Raw genomic sequence first — 20318 nt, 5'->3', positions numbered from 1 at the left:
CTGGGGCACAGACCCCCCAGACTAGGGCACAGCCCCCCCAGACTAGAGCGGAGGCCCCTGGGGCACAGCCCCCCAGACTAGGGCACAGACCTCTGGGGCACAGCCCCCCAGGCTAGGGCACAGGCCCCTGAGACACTCCACTGGAGACCTTGTCACTGCTTCCTTTTCCAGATGCTTACTGGCCATCCCTTTAATAATACGTTCTATAATTTTGCCAAGGAATAATAATAGTTTTATGTACCCCTTTAAGTTTTCTGAAACGCCTTACAGACGGTATCTCATTTGATTCTGAGAACATCTCTGGGAGCTAAGGACTATTATTCCCATTTTATAAATGAAGAAACTGAGGCAACAAGAAGTCAGGTGAATTGTCCGAGGTCACATGGCTGGTAAGTGCCTGAGGCAGGATTCAAACTCTAGTCCCGGATGGATGTGCTGGCCACCCAGTAGCAGGTCGAGCGCACTAGTCTCGACTCTGTCCCGGGCTGCGGCACCTCTCTGGCACATCATGATTCTGCAGAAATCACCAACAGGGGCTCAGGAATCAAATCTCCCAGTTGCTTCGGTGTCTGAGGACACAGTTCCTCCAGGCCTGCGCACTGCAGGTCACCCGTGGCCTCTGCTCTCTTTCTAGGAAGTGAGATGCTCAGCACAGTGCCTGGCACATGGTGGGTGCTTAACAAACGTTTGGGCAGCCCTGGAATCAGGAGGACCTGAATTCAAATCTGGCCTCAGACACTTCCTAGCCGTGTGACCTTGGGCAAGTCACTTCACCCTGCTTGCTTCAGTTTCCTCATCTGTAAAATGAGCTGGAGAAGGAAATGCCAAACCACTCTTGGATCTTTGCCAAGAAAACCCCAAATGAGGTCACAAAGACAAGAATGAAAACAAGTAAACAAAAAAAAGTCTGTCCCCTTCTGCCCCCTCCTTCCTTCTCTCTCTCAGCTTTCGATTCCCCGCAGGCTTTCTTTGCCCTGTCCCTTCTAGTCCAGACAAGATTCTCCTTGGCAGAGGAAATAGGATCAAAACGAGCTGAGTACTTCTGCCTTCTCATCTTTTTCCTCCATTAATGGCCTTCATTACCCTTGCTACATCTTGAAAGGGAAAAACAGCAAGGTTTAATTTGCCCTTGCCCCCTGCCTGCCTCAGCTCAGCCCTGGAGGTGGCCCAGGACAGCTTCTCTGGGCACACAAGCATACATACACCTCTGCCCTGTTCTTCCAGCTTCCATAGGAATGCCTTTAAACATCCAAGGTGTTGTATCGGCTTCCTACGAACCCACATTGGTCTCTTTAGACAACCCACCCTTTCTACTCATTGGGATTGTTTCTCTTCATGTCCTCAGGATTTTATTCTTGGGAGCGTCCCCTTCTTCCTGGTCTGACAATCTTCATTTTAGGCCACAGGGTTCTGCCTGTCATTCCCCGCACACCTTTGAAATCTGCTTTCCTAAACTCCAATGTCTACCTCGGACCCTACTTGGCCCTCCTCGACCCTCACATGTTCCAGGATGGAGTGGTCTCATCCCTGCCAAGCTGTCCCAATTTCTATATCAGTAACCAGTTGCTCTGTGTAGGAGAGAATCAGACCCCAGCTAGCTTTTTTTTTTATCTTTTAAAGAATAAAATTGGCCTAACAAAAAAATTTTAGCTTGGAAAAAACCAAGCACACTGATGTACTGTTGTTGAAACTGGGAAGTGGTCCAACTCCTCTGGATTTCAGTCTGGGATTATGCAAAGAAAGTGACTCAATTATCCATGCCCTTTGACCTGGCAACTCCACTCCTGGGTATACAGGCCTCCCCCTATCCCAAGGAGTCAAAGACAGAAACAATGGTCCCATATAGACCAAAATCATTCACAGCAGTATTTCTGAAAGAAAGAAAGAAAGAAAGAAAGAAAGAAAGAAAGAAAGAAAGAAAGAAAGAAAGAAAGAAAGAAAGAAAGAAAGAGCCTGGAAACAAAAATGGTGCCCATGATGAGGAAATAGCTGAAGAAAAAAAAAAAGACTATGGAACATGAATGTGATGAGATATTCTTGTGCCATAAGAAATGATGAATCACAGAAATTACAGAAACAAAAGATGATTTCTACGGACTCATGCAGGCCACATAAGCAGATCAAAGAGGCTCATCTACCCAGTGACTGGGGCCATGGACATGAAAAGATTGCGCAAAGCAAGCCAGAGTCGGAATGATGGAAAAATGAATGGAGCAGGAGGAGAGAGCAAACCATATCCCCTCCCTGCCATGGCCAGAGAGGTGAGGGCCTCAGGGCACAGAAGAGTGCATACACAAGGGCTATGCATATACGGGGTGGGGTGGGGTGGGGCTCAGTCTGAAGAAGGGAGTGGGGAATTGGGATGGACAGACAAAAGGCACCGATGAAACTGTGTCTGCTGCTTGGTTTTCTCATGCACAGCCTCCATAGAAGAAAACACAGCCACATATTGCCCCGAAGAAAAGTAACAACATAATGATACGGACCAAACTTGTCAGTTCCTCGGGACAGGGAACCACGGGCCAGGTGAGGGGGCTCCCTCTGCCCAAGAGAGCAAGCGTTCGGAGAGCTGCCTAGCACACCCTCCCTTTCCAGCCCTTTTATGCATCGCTCTCCTCCCTGCACGCCAAGGTCCAGCCAAACTGCCCCGGCTTCCCTCACCTTTGCCTTTCAGAAAGCTTAGTTTCCTTCCAAGCTTGCTTCCAGTGACGCTGCCTCCTGGAAGCCCTTCCTAATGCCCCCAGCTTCTAACACCTCCCCTACCAAAATCTAGTTTGTATCTACATGAACACGCATGTGTCAGTGAGCTCCCTGAGGGCAGGACTGTTTCTTGTCTCTGTACACTCAGCCCAGAGCAGCATTTGCCCACGCTTTGAATCAGTGAGAGCATCCCGGGCACTACGAGATGAAGTGACTCAGCCAGGGGCCCACACGTGGTCCATATGTGTGAGAGGGGTGGCTTGAACCCATGACAACCTGACAGCCCTACATGACAATGCCTCTCCTTACAGGCATCATCATCCCCATTTAATACAAAAACAAACTAAGGCTCGTGGTCACCCAGCCAGCTTACACCAGAGGAAGGGTGCAAATCCAGACCTCTACCAAGCAACCAAAAGGCACGGATTAAGCGCTTACTGTGTGCCCGGCACTGGGAGCTAAGCATCGGAGAGACCCCCACCCTCGAGGAGCTGACATTTTAAAGGGCGAGAGGACAAGGTCCACGGAAGGTGTAGACAGAGCAGATGCAGCAGGATGAGAGGGGAAGGCTGCTGCCTCCTGGGACGTGGGGTTCGAGCTGAGCCCTGCAGTAGGCCGGGGAAACCCGGAGGAGAGGCAAGGCAGACCAGCATGCCAGAGTGGGGGCACAGCCGGGCCAGCACCAGGACGTCTCTGTGTGTGGACATGTTCTGTCCCACATGGTCGTGTGGACGTCTGTCCTGCCACTGGCTCGGGAGGCGAGAGTGAGGCTGACGACTTGGCACACCTCGCCTCACTTCAAGGGAGCCAAGCCAAGATGCTGCCCGGGGGTCCCCAGCCCTCTTCCAAAAGGAAGGCCGAACAATAACCTTGCTCGAAGGCCCCTTCTCAGACTGCAACACTGAAGTCAAGCTCCTCCCCACTCATAAACACCCACAGTTCCTTGAAGCAACCCTGCTAAGACCCGGTCTTCAGCCCCTTCCCCATTCTGGTGGCTCCTCCTGCACCCGGCCCCACCAGCCACCACATCCGTCCCCACCGCAGGAAGGCTTGGATGAAGTTAGGGCCTCCCCGGCCACAGGTCTCCCGTCTGAGGAGGAGGCTGCTGAGGGGAGGGCAGACAGCCCCTTGAAAGCAGGGACCGTCTCACCGCTCTCTCTGCATCCTCCCAGCCTACCACAGTGCCTGGGTTTAATAGAGTGCTGCGCCAGCCAGCCCTGGCTGCCAGCCTTACCCACAACCTTGGGCAGCTTCTGCCTCCGCAGGGGGATCCGGGGCAGCTTCATGCTGATGCGGCTGAAGCGGCCGCAGAGACGCTGGGGATTCTTTTTCCTCCTTGGCTGACAATCCCTGTGACACGAAGGGAGAAAGACTCAGCCTGACGGTGATCCGCTTGGCCCAGGGACCTGGGCCCGCTGTCCCGTCATCGGATTTCTGGGATTTCAGAGCTAGACAGCTTCTAGAAACCATCCAGTCCAGTCCTGCCATTTTGCAGATGAAGACACTGAGGCTCAGAGAGACGGGCCTTGCCCACAGCCACACAGGGGCTGGGACCCGGGGGTTGAGCCCAGCTGCCCCGGCTCCAGAGCCTTGGCTCTGTCCGCCGATTTCCCAGGGCAGCGGGGAGGAAGGAAAGGGCAGACTTACTGGCGGCCAGGGTCCTCGCTCCGACAGACACAGCAGCAACCCAGCAGCGAGAGGAGCAGACCCAAGAGGAGGATGAGGAGGGCCCCAGCCCCCATCACTCCCTGGCGCTGGTTGGTCTCTGTGGGAAGAGGAGGAATGCCCCCACTCAGTCCCTGGGTCTCTGGGGAAGAGGCCCAGCCTCCCCTGGGCCCAGGAAGGAGGGTGAGCTCCATTGCAGGCCGAGAACATCCGAGCAGGCAAGGGCCCTGGCGATGGAGGTCACAATGGGGAAAACTAGCCAGTGGTGGAGCCAGGATTCAAACCCAGGCCCCAGTAAGAGAGCAGAATGTCCCACTGAGATCCTGTCCCTGAACAAACTCTCCTGCAGCCCAGGCCAAGGAAGGGGCTCACCCCGGCAGGGCCCGGGCCAGGCTCACCCATGTGGCAGGCACCCGTCACGGGGTCACACGTATCCTCATGGCAGCTGCACGTCTGGGCACAGTCCACTCCGTGGTGGCCTGGGAGACACGTCAGGTTACAGCTGCGGGGAGAGGAGAGGGGAGGGAGGGTCTGCCACAGATCCAGGAACTTGTGGGCAGACGGGGGAGCAGCCTGGCCTTCCCAGCTCCAGCTGCCGGGAGGAGGAGAGGGGCTGAGAGGGACCCACAGGACCCACTGGGGGTGGCACGGTGGAAGCAGGGGCAGCGGCGTCAACCCAGCAACAGCAGGGAGGCTGCTGAACACTCCCCTCCCCACGGTTCTCTGCATGCTCAGGGACCTTCCCCATACATGTGGTCAGCTGCATTCCCTTCTAGACAGAGAGGGAAGCAGTCAGCCAGCCGCAGCCACGGGGGTCCAGCCTCGAGATCCAGGAGCTCATCAGCTGGGCCCCGAGAGGAAAAAGCCATAGAGGGAATCTGCCCGGGTACCAAGGGAGGGTTGGGAATGTCCTCCACAGGTCACCCTTCTGGCCTCTACCTGGTCTTGGTGGGTTCACTTGTGTCAGCTCGCCCAAGTTTGGGGATGGCTAGAGCAGGCCTGCATTGAAAAATGTAGCCCTACGTAGGTACGTAACCACACAAAGCAGAAGGGAGGAAGAAAGTGGGCAGATCTGGGGGGCAGGTCGAGGGACAAAGGGTGGGGTCATCCATGGACGCTTTGCTATTGGGACAATTCCCCAGAAGAAAATGGTCACAGAGGAAAAAACAGGGCTGCTAAAATCAGAGTGCTTAGAATGTGTTTTGTCCAACCCCACCCTCCAAACACACACACACACATACACACACACACATACACACACACACACATATACACAAGCACCCACTGTACAGCTGAGGAAACTGAGGCCCAGAGATTAGAGGGGACTTGCCCGAGGTTGAACAGCCATAGGCGAGAGGGAGGTCACAGAAGAGAAGGAGGTCACAGGCAGGAACAAGGTCACAGGCGAGAGCTGAGGTCACAGCTAAGGAAAGAGCTCCAGGTCACAGGTGAGACAGGAAGACAGGCCCTACCTGTGGCAGCACAGCCAGCCTGGCCCTACAGAATGCAGCTCTGGGTCTGAGCCTGGACTCTTCCCCAAGCGGGAAGCCAGAGCCTTTCCCTTGGGACAGGAGCTGTTTCGATCCAAACAGCTCCTGTTAATGGGTGCCCCAGGCAAAGAGCTGGCAGCTGGCTGGCATCTGCCCAGTGTCTTCTGCTCTAGGACCAGACTGGGCCCAGCTGGGAACCAAACATGGTACCCAACCTCAGACCCAGCCTGGCCCAAGAAGCAACAGTAGCAGCTGCAGTAGTAGTAGTAGTAGTAGTAGTAGTAGTAGTAGTAGTAGTAGTAGTAGTAGTAGTAGTGGCAGCAGCAGCAGCAATAGTATTAGTAGTGGCTGACATTTAAACAGTATATAAGGTTTTCAAAGTGCTCTACATGTATTATTTCATTTAAGCTTCAAAATAACCCAATGAAGTAGCTAATACAAGTATTGATATGCCCATTATGCAGATGGGGAAACTGAGGCTCAGAAAGGTGAAATGATTTGCCAAGAGTCAAAAAAAACTCTAGTAGGTGTCGGAGTCAGGGTTCAAGGCCAGGTCTCCCGATTCTCAGACAGCCTGACACACACAGTGATGAGAGCCCTGGACTTGAGGGCAGGAAAAGCCCACCTCACACACTCACTTCCTAGCTGTGTGACCATGGGCAAGTCACTTAATTTCTCTGGCACCCATAGGGTTGTTGAGATGTTTACAAAGGCCCTATTATTCCCACCAGCCCCTGCCCCCCCCCCAAATCGGATCACTGGCTCAGACATTTAGGGACAGAGAAGGGAAATGTTGGACCATTCCTGGAGATGCCATTTGAATGAGAACGGTACATGAAATAAACCTGTCAGTCAGTCTCCACGTAACTGGCAGGCCCACTGCTCCTGTGGATAAGCACCTCAAACAGGACAGCCTTAGGGTGAGGGCAGAGGGTCTGATCTTCAGGCACTACCGCAGCCCCACCCTTGTCCTTCAGAAGACCCATTTATCAGAAGAGAGCCTATGGAAGACCCTCCCCATAGGAACCAGTCACAGATGGCTTTCCCAGGATAGTGCCTAATCCAGAGCCCCCCCAAGTATCTGGATCCCAGCAGTACCCACCCACTCCCACACCGTTGGGGCCAAACGGAGACATTCCTCAGTGACCAGGCACAGAATCCTCGATCCATTATTACTGCCCAAACACAGAGCCACCAGACCCAGTATAGGCCTCAGGCCCAATACTGCCTCAACATGCCCAGACCCCAACAGTAGTCAAACCAAAATGTTCCCAGAAGAGCACTCAGACCCAGAACTCCCCAGTAGTGATTGAACAGAACCGTAACCCATGGTGGCTGGACAGAGACATGATGATAATGACCAGAGGCACACAACCTCCCTCCCCAGGTAGTGATTCCCCCCATGGTATCCAGAGTTCCTGGAATCAGATTCCCTCTCCATCCCTATAATGCCCAGACACAGACACAGACACTCACCTACTATTCTTCTCCCTCTGAGACACAGATGCCACCCTATCTGCCTAGACATGGACTTTCCCCTCCACTGTGCCCAGATACATAGATACCCTTTCTTCACAGGGCAAGACAAAATTCTACCCTCCCACTGCCACCACCATGGTGCCTAGATACACACACACACCTCACCTACTTCCCCCCCAGGACATACCCACTCCCTATGCTGGCCAGACACAGACTGCCCCCAGATAGTAATAATTAATAACAATTATTATTTTAGCTACAAATAAGATGTTTGAAGGTTTGAAAAGTGCTTTCCATACATTATAATCTTTGATCCTCACCACAACTCTTATGCTTTTATTAGCCCCATTTACAGATGATGAAGAAACTGAGCCTGAGATTAAGTGACTTGTCCTGGGTCACACAGCTAGTATGCCTCTCAGGAAGAATTTTAATTCAGGTCTTCCTGTCTTCAACTACTTGTGACGTCTGGATACCAGACTCAGACCCTAGTCGTCCAGAGCACAGTCCCAGTCTGCCCCTTCACCTGGCCAGATCATGCCCTACCCACTATTTTTCTCCCACTCCCCACAAAGGCACCATCTCCAAGCTGGACACAGACCCCAGGTGTTCCCAAACACAGAGCATAGTTCGCCCTTGCCCACACCCCTCCCCCACCTCCGCACATCCGTCAGTCACAGACAACCCCCTCATTCTACCCCCTACATAGCCACCCCCTCCCCAGATTGAACACAGATCCCTGGTGTCCCCAGCCTAGCGCAGTGTGTCCCCGCCACCTGCCCAGACACAGACACCCCCCCTCATCCCCGTGTCCCCGGCCCAGAGCGCCCCTGCCCCCTGCACAGGCACAAACAGACCCTCCCTGAGCCCAGAATACGGCTGCTCCGCCTCAGACGCCACCGGTCCCTCTCCCCGGACAGGGCCCCGGAGCACCACTCACTGGGGGCCGTGGGCGCCCGCACTGCACAGGCAGCGCCCGGACTGGAAGTCGCAGCGGCCGCTACTGCAGTCATTGCACACGAAGGCGCAGTCCTCGCCGTACGTCCCATTGCTGCACTTGGACTCGCACCTGGGCAGAGAGGACCTGACTGCTCAGGGCCGTGAAGACTGCGACTCGAGAAGGTGCCCCCACCCCCATGGAGGGGCCAGGAGCCCCCTGATTCTTTCTCCTTCAAACAGGAGTCTGAACTAAATGACCTCTGACGTCCGGCTCACCTCTGGGATCCTAGGACTTCAGATGCTAGCGGAGTAGACAGACCCACCCAAGCACAGTACCGCGGGGGGGAGGAGAGCCCCTAGTCTTGAATGGGGCGTCCTAGGGGGTGGAACTAACTCCCAAGGGTGAGAGGCTGTATTGGAGCGAGGCCACGATGATGGACAGGCTCCAGAGGTGGGGCTGGGAGGTGCGATGGAGGAGAGCCACTATTAGGGGGACAATAGTGTCCACTATTAGTGTTCCCGGGTTAGGGTATCGCCTGGGAGGGGCAGGCATGCTCCCGGGCTACTGGAAGGGGCGTGCTCCTGGAGGCCGTGCTGTGACAGGCCGCAGGCTCCCAGGGGCGGGGCTTTGAAGGGGGCGGCTCCAGGGTCTGAGCTATTGGGGTACTGGCCGAAGGGGGCGGGACCATCCTGGGGGAGGAGACTACTACGGGGCGGGGCCCCAGTGCCCAGCAAGCTCGCGGGACAGGCTCCTCACCGGTCCCCGATCCAGCCGGCGTTGCAGCGCGTGCATTTGCCCGTGATGTGGTTGCAGGTGTGGCCGTCGCGGCAGGGCGGGCAGCGCTGCTCACAGCCGTCCCCGTAGAAGCCCGGCCCGCAGGCCTGGTCGCACTTGGTCCCGTTCCAGCCCGCTTCGCAGGTGAGGCAGCGGCCCTCCGCCACCGTGCATGGCTGCTGGCCTTTGCACTGGCCGCACCTGCGGGCAGGCCGGGAACAGGAAGTGAGACTCGGGAAGCCAGGCGCCTCCCTCCCCACTCCCACCCCTGCACCCCGGAAAGGCGACCCCGACTTCCTGGCGCCTAGGCTTGAGGCTGCGACCTGCCTATCTGCCTTGGGGCAAGGAAAGGGACCAAGGCAGGAGGGGAGAGGGTGGGCAGTGCAGGGAGGCCTGGCTGGGTCACTCTACCGTTCTGTGCCTCGGTTTCCCTAGCCGTAACATGGGAATACTGATCCTGGCGACTGTGCTAAGGTGTGTAAAGTACTCGGGAGACCCCAGAGCCAGCGCTGGGGGGGGGCGGGGCGGGGGGGCGACCCCAGGCGCTCCGCCGGCGCGGGCTCACCTGCGGCGGCAGCCTGGGCCGTAGAAGCCGGCGGGACACGTCTCGCGGCAGTACTTGCCCCGGTAACCCGGCTCGCAGGCGCACGTGCCGTCCACGGGGTTGCAGCGGCCGCGATAGCATTGGCAGTAGCGCTCGCAGCGCGGCCCGAACGTGCGCTCCCGGCACTGGCAGCGGCCGCTGAACTGCTCGCAGGGGGAGCCGTTGCACGAGCATTGGTTGTTGCAGCTGCGGCCCCACCAGCCCGTGTGGCAGAGGCACGCGCCCGTCTGCGGGTCGCACTGGGACGTCTGGCTGCAGTAACAGGCGTTGGCGCACTGGGCGCCCCACCAGCCGGGCTCGCAGCGGCACGCGCCGCTCTGCGGGTGGCACGCGCCGTGCTGGCACAGGCACGCGTGCTCGCAGCGCGCACCCCAGCGGTGCGCGTGGCACGTACACTGGCCGGTCACATCCTCGCACTGCCCGTGCGGGTGGCAGATACACAGCTCCTTGCAATCAGGGCCCCAGAACTGGGGCGGGCACTCTGGGGGCGGCGGGGGAGGAGGGAGGAAGCCCCAGGGGTCGGCTCAGCCTCGCCTCCACACGCCCTTGAAGGCCCCACACCCCAAAGTCCAGGTCCCACCCCTTCTCTGGGCACAGCTACACCGCCCTAAGCTCCTCCCCCAACAGCTCCTAACCCCGCCCCTTTAAGGGCTCACGCACAGCCCTACTCCCTCCACCACCACCATCACCCCCCCCCACAGCCGTAGCATTAGTCCCAGGCCCTGTTCTCATGCCCTTGGCACTCACTGGTGTCACAGGTGGCTCCAAAGTAGCCGTGGCGGCATCTGCACTCTCCGGGGCGCACACACACCTCATTCTCCGAGCACGTGGAGTTCCCCTCACACAGGGCTGTCAACACGGACCAGGCCCAGGATAGATGAATGGACCAGAGGGGAGGGACGCTCGCTTTGAAAGCTCAGGCCTTCCCACACACACACACACACACACCCCTTTTCCCCCACCCCTAACTCCATCCTCCGAGGTCCTTTCCTTATCCCAACAGCCCTCTGCTTCACCCTATCAGGGTCTCCTAATATGAGTCCCCCTTCTAACCTCACCAGCACAGCCCCCCAGGCTTCCCTCCCTATCTCTCCACAGGGTCTCTTCCCCAGTGCCTTCCCTCTTTTTCTTCCCTCGGCTCTGCCTCTCCCTCCCCCAGTTGCATGTGTGAGGAGGGGGTTGCAGGAGCTGCCTATGGCTCTTAGTGACCCAGGGGCACACCCCCCACTATCCTGGCCCCTCGAGGGGCCAGACCAGCCAGGGACCCAACTTACCAATGGTGCAATCCTCGCCTTGCTGTCTCCATCCTGCACAGCACGTGAGTACTTGGGACCTGCCGGGAAGGAAAGGCACAGATTGAGTCCCAGCTGCCTCCACACAAGAGGGGAAAAGGGGAACGGAATCCTTCCCAGGGCCTATGTGGAGCCCTCTGATTGCACATGCACCCACGTGCACACATGCACACACATTTGTCAATCTGTTTCCAAAGAAAACCAATGACATCACAACGTTGGAGTCAGGGTCCAGCGGGTGGGGCTGTGGCTGATCAGTCCAATAGAGTTGGGAAGGTTCCACCACAGATCAGTACAAGTGGTCCCTTAGAACATGTAGGGTGGAAGTGGCTCAGGGTTTGTTTGCCCAGCTCAGGTTTCTTTTGTGCTTCTACAATTCTGCTTTGCTCATGGAGTACGGTACCCTCTCTGACACAGGCATGCCATACTGGGCGGTCCTGTGCCAGTGTTTCCTATGTCTCACGGTCAGTATTAAAGTTCTTCAGAGAGACCTTGAGAGTGTCCCTAAACCACTTCTTCTGACCACCATGTGAGCCCTTGCCCTGGGGGAGTTCTACATAAGACAGTTTTTTGGGTAACTGTGCTGTTTGACATTAGGACAACATGGCCAGCCCATTGGAATTGCACTCTCTGCAGCAGTTTGAATGCTTGGCATTTCAGCTCGAGAGAGAACCTCAGTGTCCCTTCTCCTGCCAGGATCTTCCTGAGACAATTCAAATGGAAGCGATTCAGTTTCCTGGCATGGTGCTGGTAGACTGCCCAGGTTTCATAGACATACAACAATGAGGTCAGCACAACAGCCATGTAGACCTTCAGTTTGGTAGGCAGTCTAACACCTCTTCTCTCTCACACTTTGCTTCGGAGCCTCCCAAACACTGAGCTAGCTCAGGCAATGTGTGCATCAACCTCGTTATCAATGTGGACATCCCTGGAGGGTACACTGCCAAGGTTAAGTGAACTTATCGGAACTTAGGCCCACATATACACGTGCATACGCACGTACACACACACACACGCACACACGCACAAACACACTCCTGCCTTCGTCTCCTTCAGTCTCAGAGCTGGACGCACAAACATTCCTGATAATATCCATTTCTTTAACACATCCGTTGACAGCCCCTGCAGGCAGCTTATTTCCATTTTGGAAAGCTCCCCTGACAACTAACCAAAATCTCCCTCCTGGTATCTCAAACCTAAGCTGCCCAAGGCTAATCCTGTCCCACACACAAAGCCCCTGAAGTACTCAGATCTCCCTCCTCTACCCCATTCCAGAGAACCGAAGCCTTTGGTCTCCTCTCTTCAGGTCAGATGTCCCCAGTTCCTCCAGCTGCTCCTGGTATGGTGTCTGCAGTCCCCTCCCCATCCTGATTGTCCTGCTCCAGACATGATCCAACTTATCAAAGTCCTTCTCTAACCCCACAATTATCCACTTGGCTGGACCACCTCTGTCTCTGTCTCTGTCTCTGTCTCTCTCCCCTCCTCTGTCTGTCTCTGTCTCTGTCTCTGTCTCTGTCTCTGTCTCTCTCTCTCTCTCTCTCTCTCTCTCTCTCTCTCTCTCTCTCTCTCTGTCTCTCTCCCCCCTCCTCTCTCTGTCTGTCTCTCTCCCCCATCTGTCTCTGTCTCTCTTTCTCTCCCCCCTCTGTCTGTCTCTCTCTCTCCTCTCCCCTGACTTCCTAATCCTGGACACACTTTCTCTCTTAGTGCAGCCTATGGTTAGATCCAATTGGTAGCTGCCTCATGACGCTCTTGCCTCACGTTGAGCTGGCAATCCATTAAGACCCCCAGACTCTTTTCACCCAAACTTCAGTCTCATCACCTCTCCTGTGCTGAATTGTTGCGGCTTAGGCTGCTCAGTCATGCCCAGCTCTTCGTGACCGTATTTGGAGTTTTCTTGGCAAAGATACTGGTGTGGTTTGCCGTGTCCTTCTCCAGATCATTTGACAGATGAGGAAATTGAGGCAAATAGGGTGACATCACCCAGCTATTAAGTGTCTGAGGCTGGATTGGAACTCAGAGAGATGGCCCAGCACTCTATCCACTGTAACCCCCACTGCCCACTGTGCTGAATAGTCATTGAATAAATGACTGTATGACCTCTGGCCCAGCCTTCTTTGACCATCTCCAATAGTTCAGGTTACTACATTATCCAGTCAGACCCCATCTCCCCACGGGGCTAGCTGTGAGGGACCTAGTAGGGCTGGGAGACCTGGTCCCTCAGCAGTGTTTTCTGGACAAGCCCCAAGGCTGCTGTCCTGGGGTATCCATCACCTTGACTCTGCAGGACTTTCCCCCTAAGGAACACAGAATCATGACCATGAAATAGCCTGCGATTCTGGTCCTGGTTCTGCCACTGACTGACTGTGTGACCTGAGGCCCTCTGAACATGAGGCTGGTGCCATTGACATTCTGTGAGTCTAGAGTTAGCCATCTCTCCTCATTTCATCCCGAGACTTCAGAGCACATTACATGTCCCTGCTTGGGCAAGAAATGGCAGGATCATCACTAAGCCTGGTAAAGTTGGAATGAGCGCTGGACCTGCCTACCTCAGTGCCATGTGGGGGTGGGGGAGGCAGGGTTCACATCTGCCACCCAGATGCAGGAAGCCAAGAGAACTATTCCTGCCCATGCTACCCCCCCACCCAAATATTCTATAGAAGTCTCTCTGGACTCTAGGAGTCTGTCCTCAGTTCTAGGGCCCCCTCCCAGCTCTGACACTCTTTGTTCTGAGGGTGCCCCAACTCTTGACAATCTCTGCTCTAAGGCCCTTACCAGCCCTGACATTCCCTATTCTAAGGGACCCTCAGCTCTGACATCCTCTGTTCTAAGGTTCTCCCTAGCTCTGATGTTCTAAGGCCCCTCCCAGCTCAGATATTCTCTATTCTAAGACCCACCCCCAAGTCTGACATTCTATGTTCTATGTTCAATGTCCCTTCTATCTCTGACATTTTATGTTCTAAGGCCCCTTCCAGCTCTACAGTCCATCCCAGCTCTGATACTCCATGTTCTATGTTCTAAGACCTACTCCTGCTTTGATGGTCTGTTTAATATCCTAAATTCTATCCGGCTCTCAGTAGCAATAGGGCATAAACACAGTTACCGTTCCTGGGAAGCAGTATTTCTAAGGCTGGACCACACCCCGCTCCAGGGACCTGAGGAGGTTCCATCATGGAAGTCAGGTAGTCTTCTTGTCCCATGCAGGGGAAGGGGACACTTGTCTGAGAAGCAAGTCACTCTTTCTGGGATTGTCCCAAGGACAGGGTCAGGGCTGTCTCTTGGAGCTGTCTCCCTATCCTCCAACTAGCTCCTTATCAGTTCTCTCATGACTCCCTCCTTTGGGCCAAAGCATAGAGGCTCCATGTTAATACTTCTGGAGGGAAAACCAACCACCGGTGATTCCCGTCTTAGCAAGAACGAGTCTGCATTCCTTGATCTACATAAAGCACTTTGGAGGCTGGCAAGACAGGACCCAGAACATAAATCTGGATGGCTGACAGGAAGAGGAGGGCTGGGATGGGAGGGCAGAGTTCTGCAGGGGCCACACCGGGGGATCAGAAATGGGATGCTTCATAAATCTGCCAGATGACCCTGATTCCTCTTTCACAGTAGAATTCCCTGTTCTCTACAGTGTCTGAAGCCCTGGGATACCTGCTAAGCTGGGTGACTGAGGTGTCTCCCTAAGAAGGGGTGTTCTCATGTTGAGAACGCTGGGCTTTCTAGTTACATATCACACCCTCCTCTCTCTTCCCAGGACCCCTACCATCACACATACAGGTGCTCATAACCACCTGCCTAGACATTGCCACCCATGCCTACCAGGTCTTCCCATCTCCACTTTGTCCTTGCTTCTTTCCATGGCTCAAATTATCTTTCTCATGCACAGATCTGACCAGAAATCTTCCCTGGCTCCCTATCACAAACCAGCTGTAGTTAAGATTTCTCATCTGTGTAGCAGAAGCCCTCCACAAACTGGCTCCAGCCTGCCTTTCCTACCTGATATCACGTTCCTCCCCTCTTTGCTCCAGAAAAGCAGGACCCTGGCCCTTGAGTACACCCCAAAGCCTTTCTTTGCCTAAGCTGGGCCTGCCCAAGGTCTCCCCCCCATTCACATGCTAACATCCTACCGGTTCTTCAAAGGCCATCTCAAAAGTTGCTTCTTCCAGATAAAATATGTAAAGTGATTTGTAAACCTTGAAGTGCCACATAAATGCTAATTGTTGAGGTTACTTCCTCTTATTACACTGGTGAAGAAGGGGGTGAGTGCGGCAGATCGAAATTTTCTATCTACCACCCCCACCTCCACAGCAAGTGCTTTGACAAGTTTGTTTTATCCTCAACAGCCCTGGTCGATCATTGGTACAAAGATTAGTCAACACCATTTTACAGCCAGGGAAACTGAGGCTCTGAGAAGAGACATTGCTTGCCCAAGGTCCAAATTTCCTGAGCTGGCCCCAGAGCTGTAGCTCAAGCAGGGCATCCATAGCTTTATACTTGGCAGGTGAAGTTGGCAGGGTTCTACCAGCGTTGTACTCCTTTAACAACTAGGGGAGGAAATAAGCTTGCTTTAAGACAGTTAATAAAAGTAGGTAAGATGGGAAGCTAGCAGCTGGTGGCTTTCTCCTCTGGAGTCACTGTACCCCGGGGGAGCTCCGCTGCAGTCCCACTTGCTCCCTCCTCTGGGGAGAGGCTCCCCAGCAGGGGCCTCCCAATGGCCTGAGGTCCCCTAAACACAGGACTCCGTTCAGGGTCTCTTCCATCATGGGACACTGCATCCAAAGATGCTTCTCTCTCAGCTCTACTTCCCCGGAGCACCAGAAAAGCTAGTTTGTCTCTGCTTGAGCCCAGATCTCTTGATTTCCAGCCTAAGGCTTGCACCCTGCTGGCTCATGAGCAGCTCCGGGAGCGAGAGAGCCAGGAATGGACAGTAAAAGGCAGACCTTGGGGGCCCGGTGGGCCAGCTGTGCTTCCAGGCTCTCCTTCCTCCCTGAGCTGCCCTCAAACAAACAAGGTCATTTGACCCATTCAAAAGCATCTGGAAAACTTCTTTGTTTGGCACCAAGAGGGTGCAGGAGCATCAACGAAGCCAGTACCAAAGGCAACTGGATGTTTGGGAAGGCACCAGCTGAGGTCTGAGAAAAGGCAGGAATAAAGCCTGGGGCTGGAGGAGGGAGGGAAGGCCGAGCCAACAGACACAGCCAGTCACTTTAACTGGGACCAAAAAGAAGCCCCGACAGGCAGCTAGCTCCCTGAGCCTCCCCGGCCTCAGCCCCTTCCTGCTGCCACTGGGGAACATTCCAAAGAGGAGCCAGCAGACCCACGGCAGAGCCCTGCCTCCCAAGGGCGCACCTGCCGGGCTCCAAGACTGGAGAGCTGCTTTCTGACTCCCAACCCTACATTGACTTGTTGTGGGACTGAAAAGACTTCCTACCCCGCACAGGATCACGGATTCAGAAGGAACGGAGTGGAAACTGAAGCCCAGAGAAGGGACATCACCTACATACGTGGCAGGAGAAGGATCGGAACTCATCCTGTGCCTCTAAATCGAGCCCTCTTCCCACTGCTGGGCCTCAGTTTCCTGCTCTGTAAAATGAAGGGGCTAGCCTAAAAGATCTCTGAGAGTCTCCTGCCTCAAACACACTATGGCATCTTCAGTTTAATACTTCTAATAGAATATACATCGGGTGCTTCGCAAACCTTAAAACATTCTGAAAATGTGGGCTACTTGACTGGGCTGCTCCTTGGACAGCAGATAGACAGCTCCTACTCCTACTCCTCCTTCTAGTCCTCCCCTGCCCCTTCCCCTCTCCTCCTCCTCCTCCTCCTCCTCCTCGCCTTTTCTGTTTGTCAGGAGCTGGAAAGCACAGCCTCCCAGACAGAGCCCAGGGTCACCTCCCAGAGGGGGTGAGACATCAGAGGAGGAATTTTGCACATGCTGACTCCTTCTTCATTGGGGCCCAAAGGGACCTCTCCAGCTTGAGTCCTGGACAAAAGCCCCAGAGCCTCTCGTTAGCTTTGTGACTTTAGGGAGGCTAGCTCGTCTCTCTGGGCCTCAGTTTCCACCACTGTCAAAGGAGGGTTATAATACTTGTACTTCCTATTTCAGGAGGCTGTTGTGACTAACAGACCCTCTTCTTTGTGAACACCATCTGGTTTTCCACAATTCTCACAACCCCCCTCCTTGTGATCCTGCTCTTTATCCCCCTCCCCAAAGTCCCCTTCTCTTCACCATCATTTTTAATTTAATAATGGCTTGTGTTATTATGTCTAACCTTTATAGTGCGCTCACAACAACCCTGGGAGAGGGGTTATTCTTTTGACCCATTTTACAGACGGTGAAACTAAGACTATCAGCAAGATGAAGGGAATTGCCCAGGGTCACACAGCTAGTAAGTGTTCCAGTTGGAATTTGAACTCTGGTCCAGCTGACACTCTAACCACTGAGCCACCTAGCAGCCCCAATTACACACTTGGAAAGTGCTTTGCAAACATGAAAGCACCATCTAAATGCTACATATTCTTATGGTTATTTACTTTTATGTTTTTGTGTTCTTCCCTCTCATCAAAGGAAAGCTCTTAGAGGGCAGAGGCTTTCAGTAGCATACAGAACAGTGCCTGGTGCACAGCAGGGGTTGAGACTACACCTGGGTTTTCTCTTTTTTTTCTTTTTTTAGGCAATTGGGGTTAAGTGACTTGCCCAGGGTCACACAGCTAGTAAGTGTCAAGTGTTTGGTCTGAGGCCAAATTTGAACTCAGGTCTTACTGACTCCAGGGCCAGTGCTCTATCCACTGTGCCATCTAGCAGCCCCCCAATACACCTAGGTTTTCAGTGGTATGTTGAGAACTCATGGGTAAGGAATCTCACTGTAGTTCAATGACTTACCCAGGGTCACACAGCCAGGATGTGTCAGATGTGAGGTTTCAACCCAGGTCTCTCTCGCTTTGAGACCTGCTCACTAGCCATTATATCTCTCCTACCCAGTAGGTAGTTCTTGATTGATAAATTGATTGACTCTTGTCTCAGGCTCCAGGACCTGCCCATTCTCCCCAGATTCTTGTGTCCTGGCCTTACTTCCTTCTCTTCAGAGGCCTGAGCCTGCAGTTAGCCATTCCAACAAGCCATTGACCTCCATCACTTGAAGCCCTTGCCCCTGGTCCTTGTGCTTCTCAGTGCTGGGCCACTCTGGCTCTCTGCTTGACTCCTACCTCCCAGCTGCTAAATGCTGTTGAAAGGAGCCAAGAGCCCCTTGCTGCCTGGGTGCCCTAAAAACCCTAACCTCAATAGGTTCTTCCAAAACTGAGCTCATTATCTTCCCTGCCCAAATTTCTAGCAACCCCCTCAGAACCCCCAAGTCATCTTTGCCTCTTCTTTCATCCCCCCCGCCCCTCATTCTAACTTAACAATGCCTCAATTTACACTGCCCACACCCAACTTCAGTTTTCAGCACTTCCAACCTGGACAGCAATATTCCTACTGTGTGTAGGGCACACAGGAAAAAGTTTGAAACTTGGCAGTACATCGGAGCAGACAGTCAAGAAAAGTAGATTCCCATGTGGCCTCAGCTACTTTCTGCCCATGTAGTCATGGGCTTAGTGAGAGAGCATCAGAAGGGAAATCTGAGACCACCGAGTCTAAGCAATCCCAGAACAAGAATTCTCTGTGGAGCATCCCCTGCCTTTCCTTGGAGACCTCCGTGAAGGGCGAGCCTGATCCATCCCCCACCCCCCAGGCAGCCCATGATGCTCTGGGACAACTCCAACTGTTAGAAACTTTGGGCTTTTTTTTTTCACACTCAGCCAATTTCTCCCTCTTTGAAACGTCCATGGGTTGCTTCTAGTCCTGACCACTTGGGCCAAGCAGAACAAATCCAATCTTTAGAGTATAGATCATAGTTTTAAAACTAGAAGGGAGCTCAGAGGTCATCTAGTCCAAACTGTCACTGGAGGAGGAGTATCTCTCCATCATGTATTTGTGAAGCTGATTTCTTGAGCTCAAGTATAAGACTTGAATTTAACCCTATTCAATTACTTCTGCTTAGATTTGCCTCAATGTTCTAACCTGTCAAGATGTTTTTGAATCCTGACTGTATTGGGTGCCCCTCCTAAGTTTTTGGTCACATCCAAATTGGTAAGCTTGCCATCTCCATCCTTATCTGAGTCACTGATACAAATTTTAAGTTGCATGGCACAAACCACCTGTGTAGGCATGCCTCCCCCAATTATTAGTCACTTGGAGCATTTTTTGTGTGGTTGTCAATGGTGTGTAATTCTTCCTTTGAAAACCATTCTCATCCTTTAGCCGTCAGTTATACTGGGGAATGGATCGAGATCAAATAGATATTTGTGTCACTTAACCTGTTAGGGACTCAGTTTCCCCATCTGTAAAAGGGGGATAATAAGCTGTGATGCTATAAGGAAAGTGCTTTGCAAACTTTAAAGCATTGTGGAGATGAGAGCTAATATTAGGCGACATCCTCCCTCTCTGAAAGGTTAGAGTCAGCTAAATAACAGCAGCACTGATAACAACAGTGTGCGATAAGACCTGAAAAGTCCATCTGAGAGAGCAAAAGCAAAGGGCTGTGGGATGTCTGTGGTGAGAGCATTGAACAACATTAGTATCATTAAACTATTATCCTAGCCTGCTACCTGGTGTCCCTGCCTCCAGTCTCCCCCCTCTCCAGTTCATTGCCCACAGAGCTACTGATAATCTTCCTGAGGCATAGAGCTGATATTGTCCCCCTGCGCAAAAGTCTTGCCTCTCCCTGTCCTAGCCTCTAAGGACAGTAGAATCCAAGCTCCAGGTTTCCCATTACTTCATTTTTGCCTCTATCTCCAGCCCCTTTAGACATTGCTTTGCAGGCATTTGTGAAATTGAACTGGGTTGGATTAAGCCTTTCCACCATCTGGCTCTGAGCAACCAGAACAGCCTTGTATCTAACGTTATTCTCTTTCCCCAACTCTATGCTCTAGTTAGACTGAACTGCAAGCCCATCACCAAGCTCAGCATTCCACTGCCAGTTTCTTGGAATTCCCACAAACTGTCCCTTCTACTCAGATATGACTTTACTTCCTGGTAAAACTCTAGAATGAATCATTAGAGAAATGGTTAGTGAGTATCTGGAAAGGGCAGCAGAGACGACTGAAAGCCAGCAGGGTTTTGTCAAGATCAGGTTTTGATAGACAAAGCTCATTTCCTTTCCTGAGAGGGTTACTAAGCCAGTCCAGAACACACCCTGCATGACAGAGTTAGGATCCAAAATGTTCTTGACAGCAGAGACAACTGGCTTGCCGACGGGAAGACCTGAGCTCAAATCTAGCCTCAGACACATCATAGCTGTGTGATCCTGGGCAAGTCACAACCTGTTTGCCCGAGTTTG

The 20318-nt window shown here is 53.5% G+C and overlaps 1 protein-coding gene across 1 annotated transcript in view; it reads right to left on the bottom strand.

Moving 5' to 3' along the window:
• Window positions 1-3656: 3656 nt before the first annotated feature.
• The window catches only part of SCARF2 (scavenger receptor class F member 2), a 22976-nt gene continuing 6314 nt past the window's right edge, over window positions 3657-20318 (bottom strand). Inside the window, exons 2-10 of the mRNA XM_020996366.2 lie at window positions 10927-10985; window positions 10400-10501; window positions 9614-10133; window positions 9031-9249; window positions 8275-8403; window positions 5305-5364; window positions 4764-4867; window positions 4348-4465; window positions 3657-4050 (exon numbers count right to left, since the gene is read on the bottom strand). Coding sequence (XP_020852025.2) covers window positions 3672-4050; window positions 4348-4465; window positions 4764-4867; window positions 5305-5364; window positions 8275-8403; window positions 9031-9249; window positions 9614-10133; window positions 10400-10501; window positions 10927-10985 — 1690 coding nt within the window. The 3' untranslated portion in view covers window positions 3657-3671. The remainder of the gene's footprint in view (window positions 4051-4347; window positions 4466-4763; window positions 4868-5304; window positions 5365-8274; window positions 8404-9030; window positions 9250-9613; window positions 10134-10399; window positions 10502-10926; window positions 10986-20318) is intronic.

Source organism: Phascolarctos cinereus, unplaced genomic scaffold, assembly GCF_003287225.1.
Source record: "Phascolarctos cinereus isolate Bilbo 61053 unplaced genomic scaffold, phaCin_HiC Scaffold_4;HRSCAF=312, whole genome shotgun sequence".
NCBI lineage: Eukaryota > Metazoa > Chordata > Mammalia > Diprotodontia > Phascolarctidae > Phascolarctos > Phascolarctos cinereus.
The sequence above is the reverse complement of the archived record's forward strand: the minus strand, read 5'-3'. Positions and strand labels throughout refer to the sequence as shown.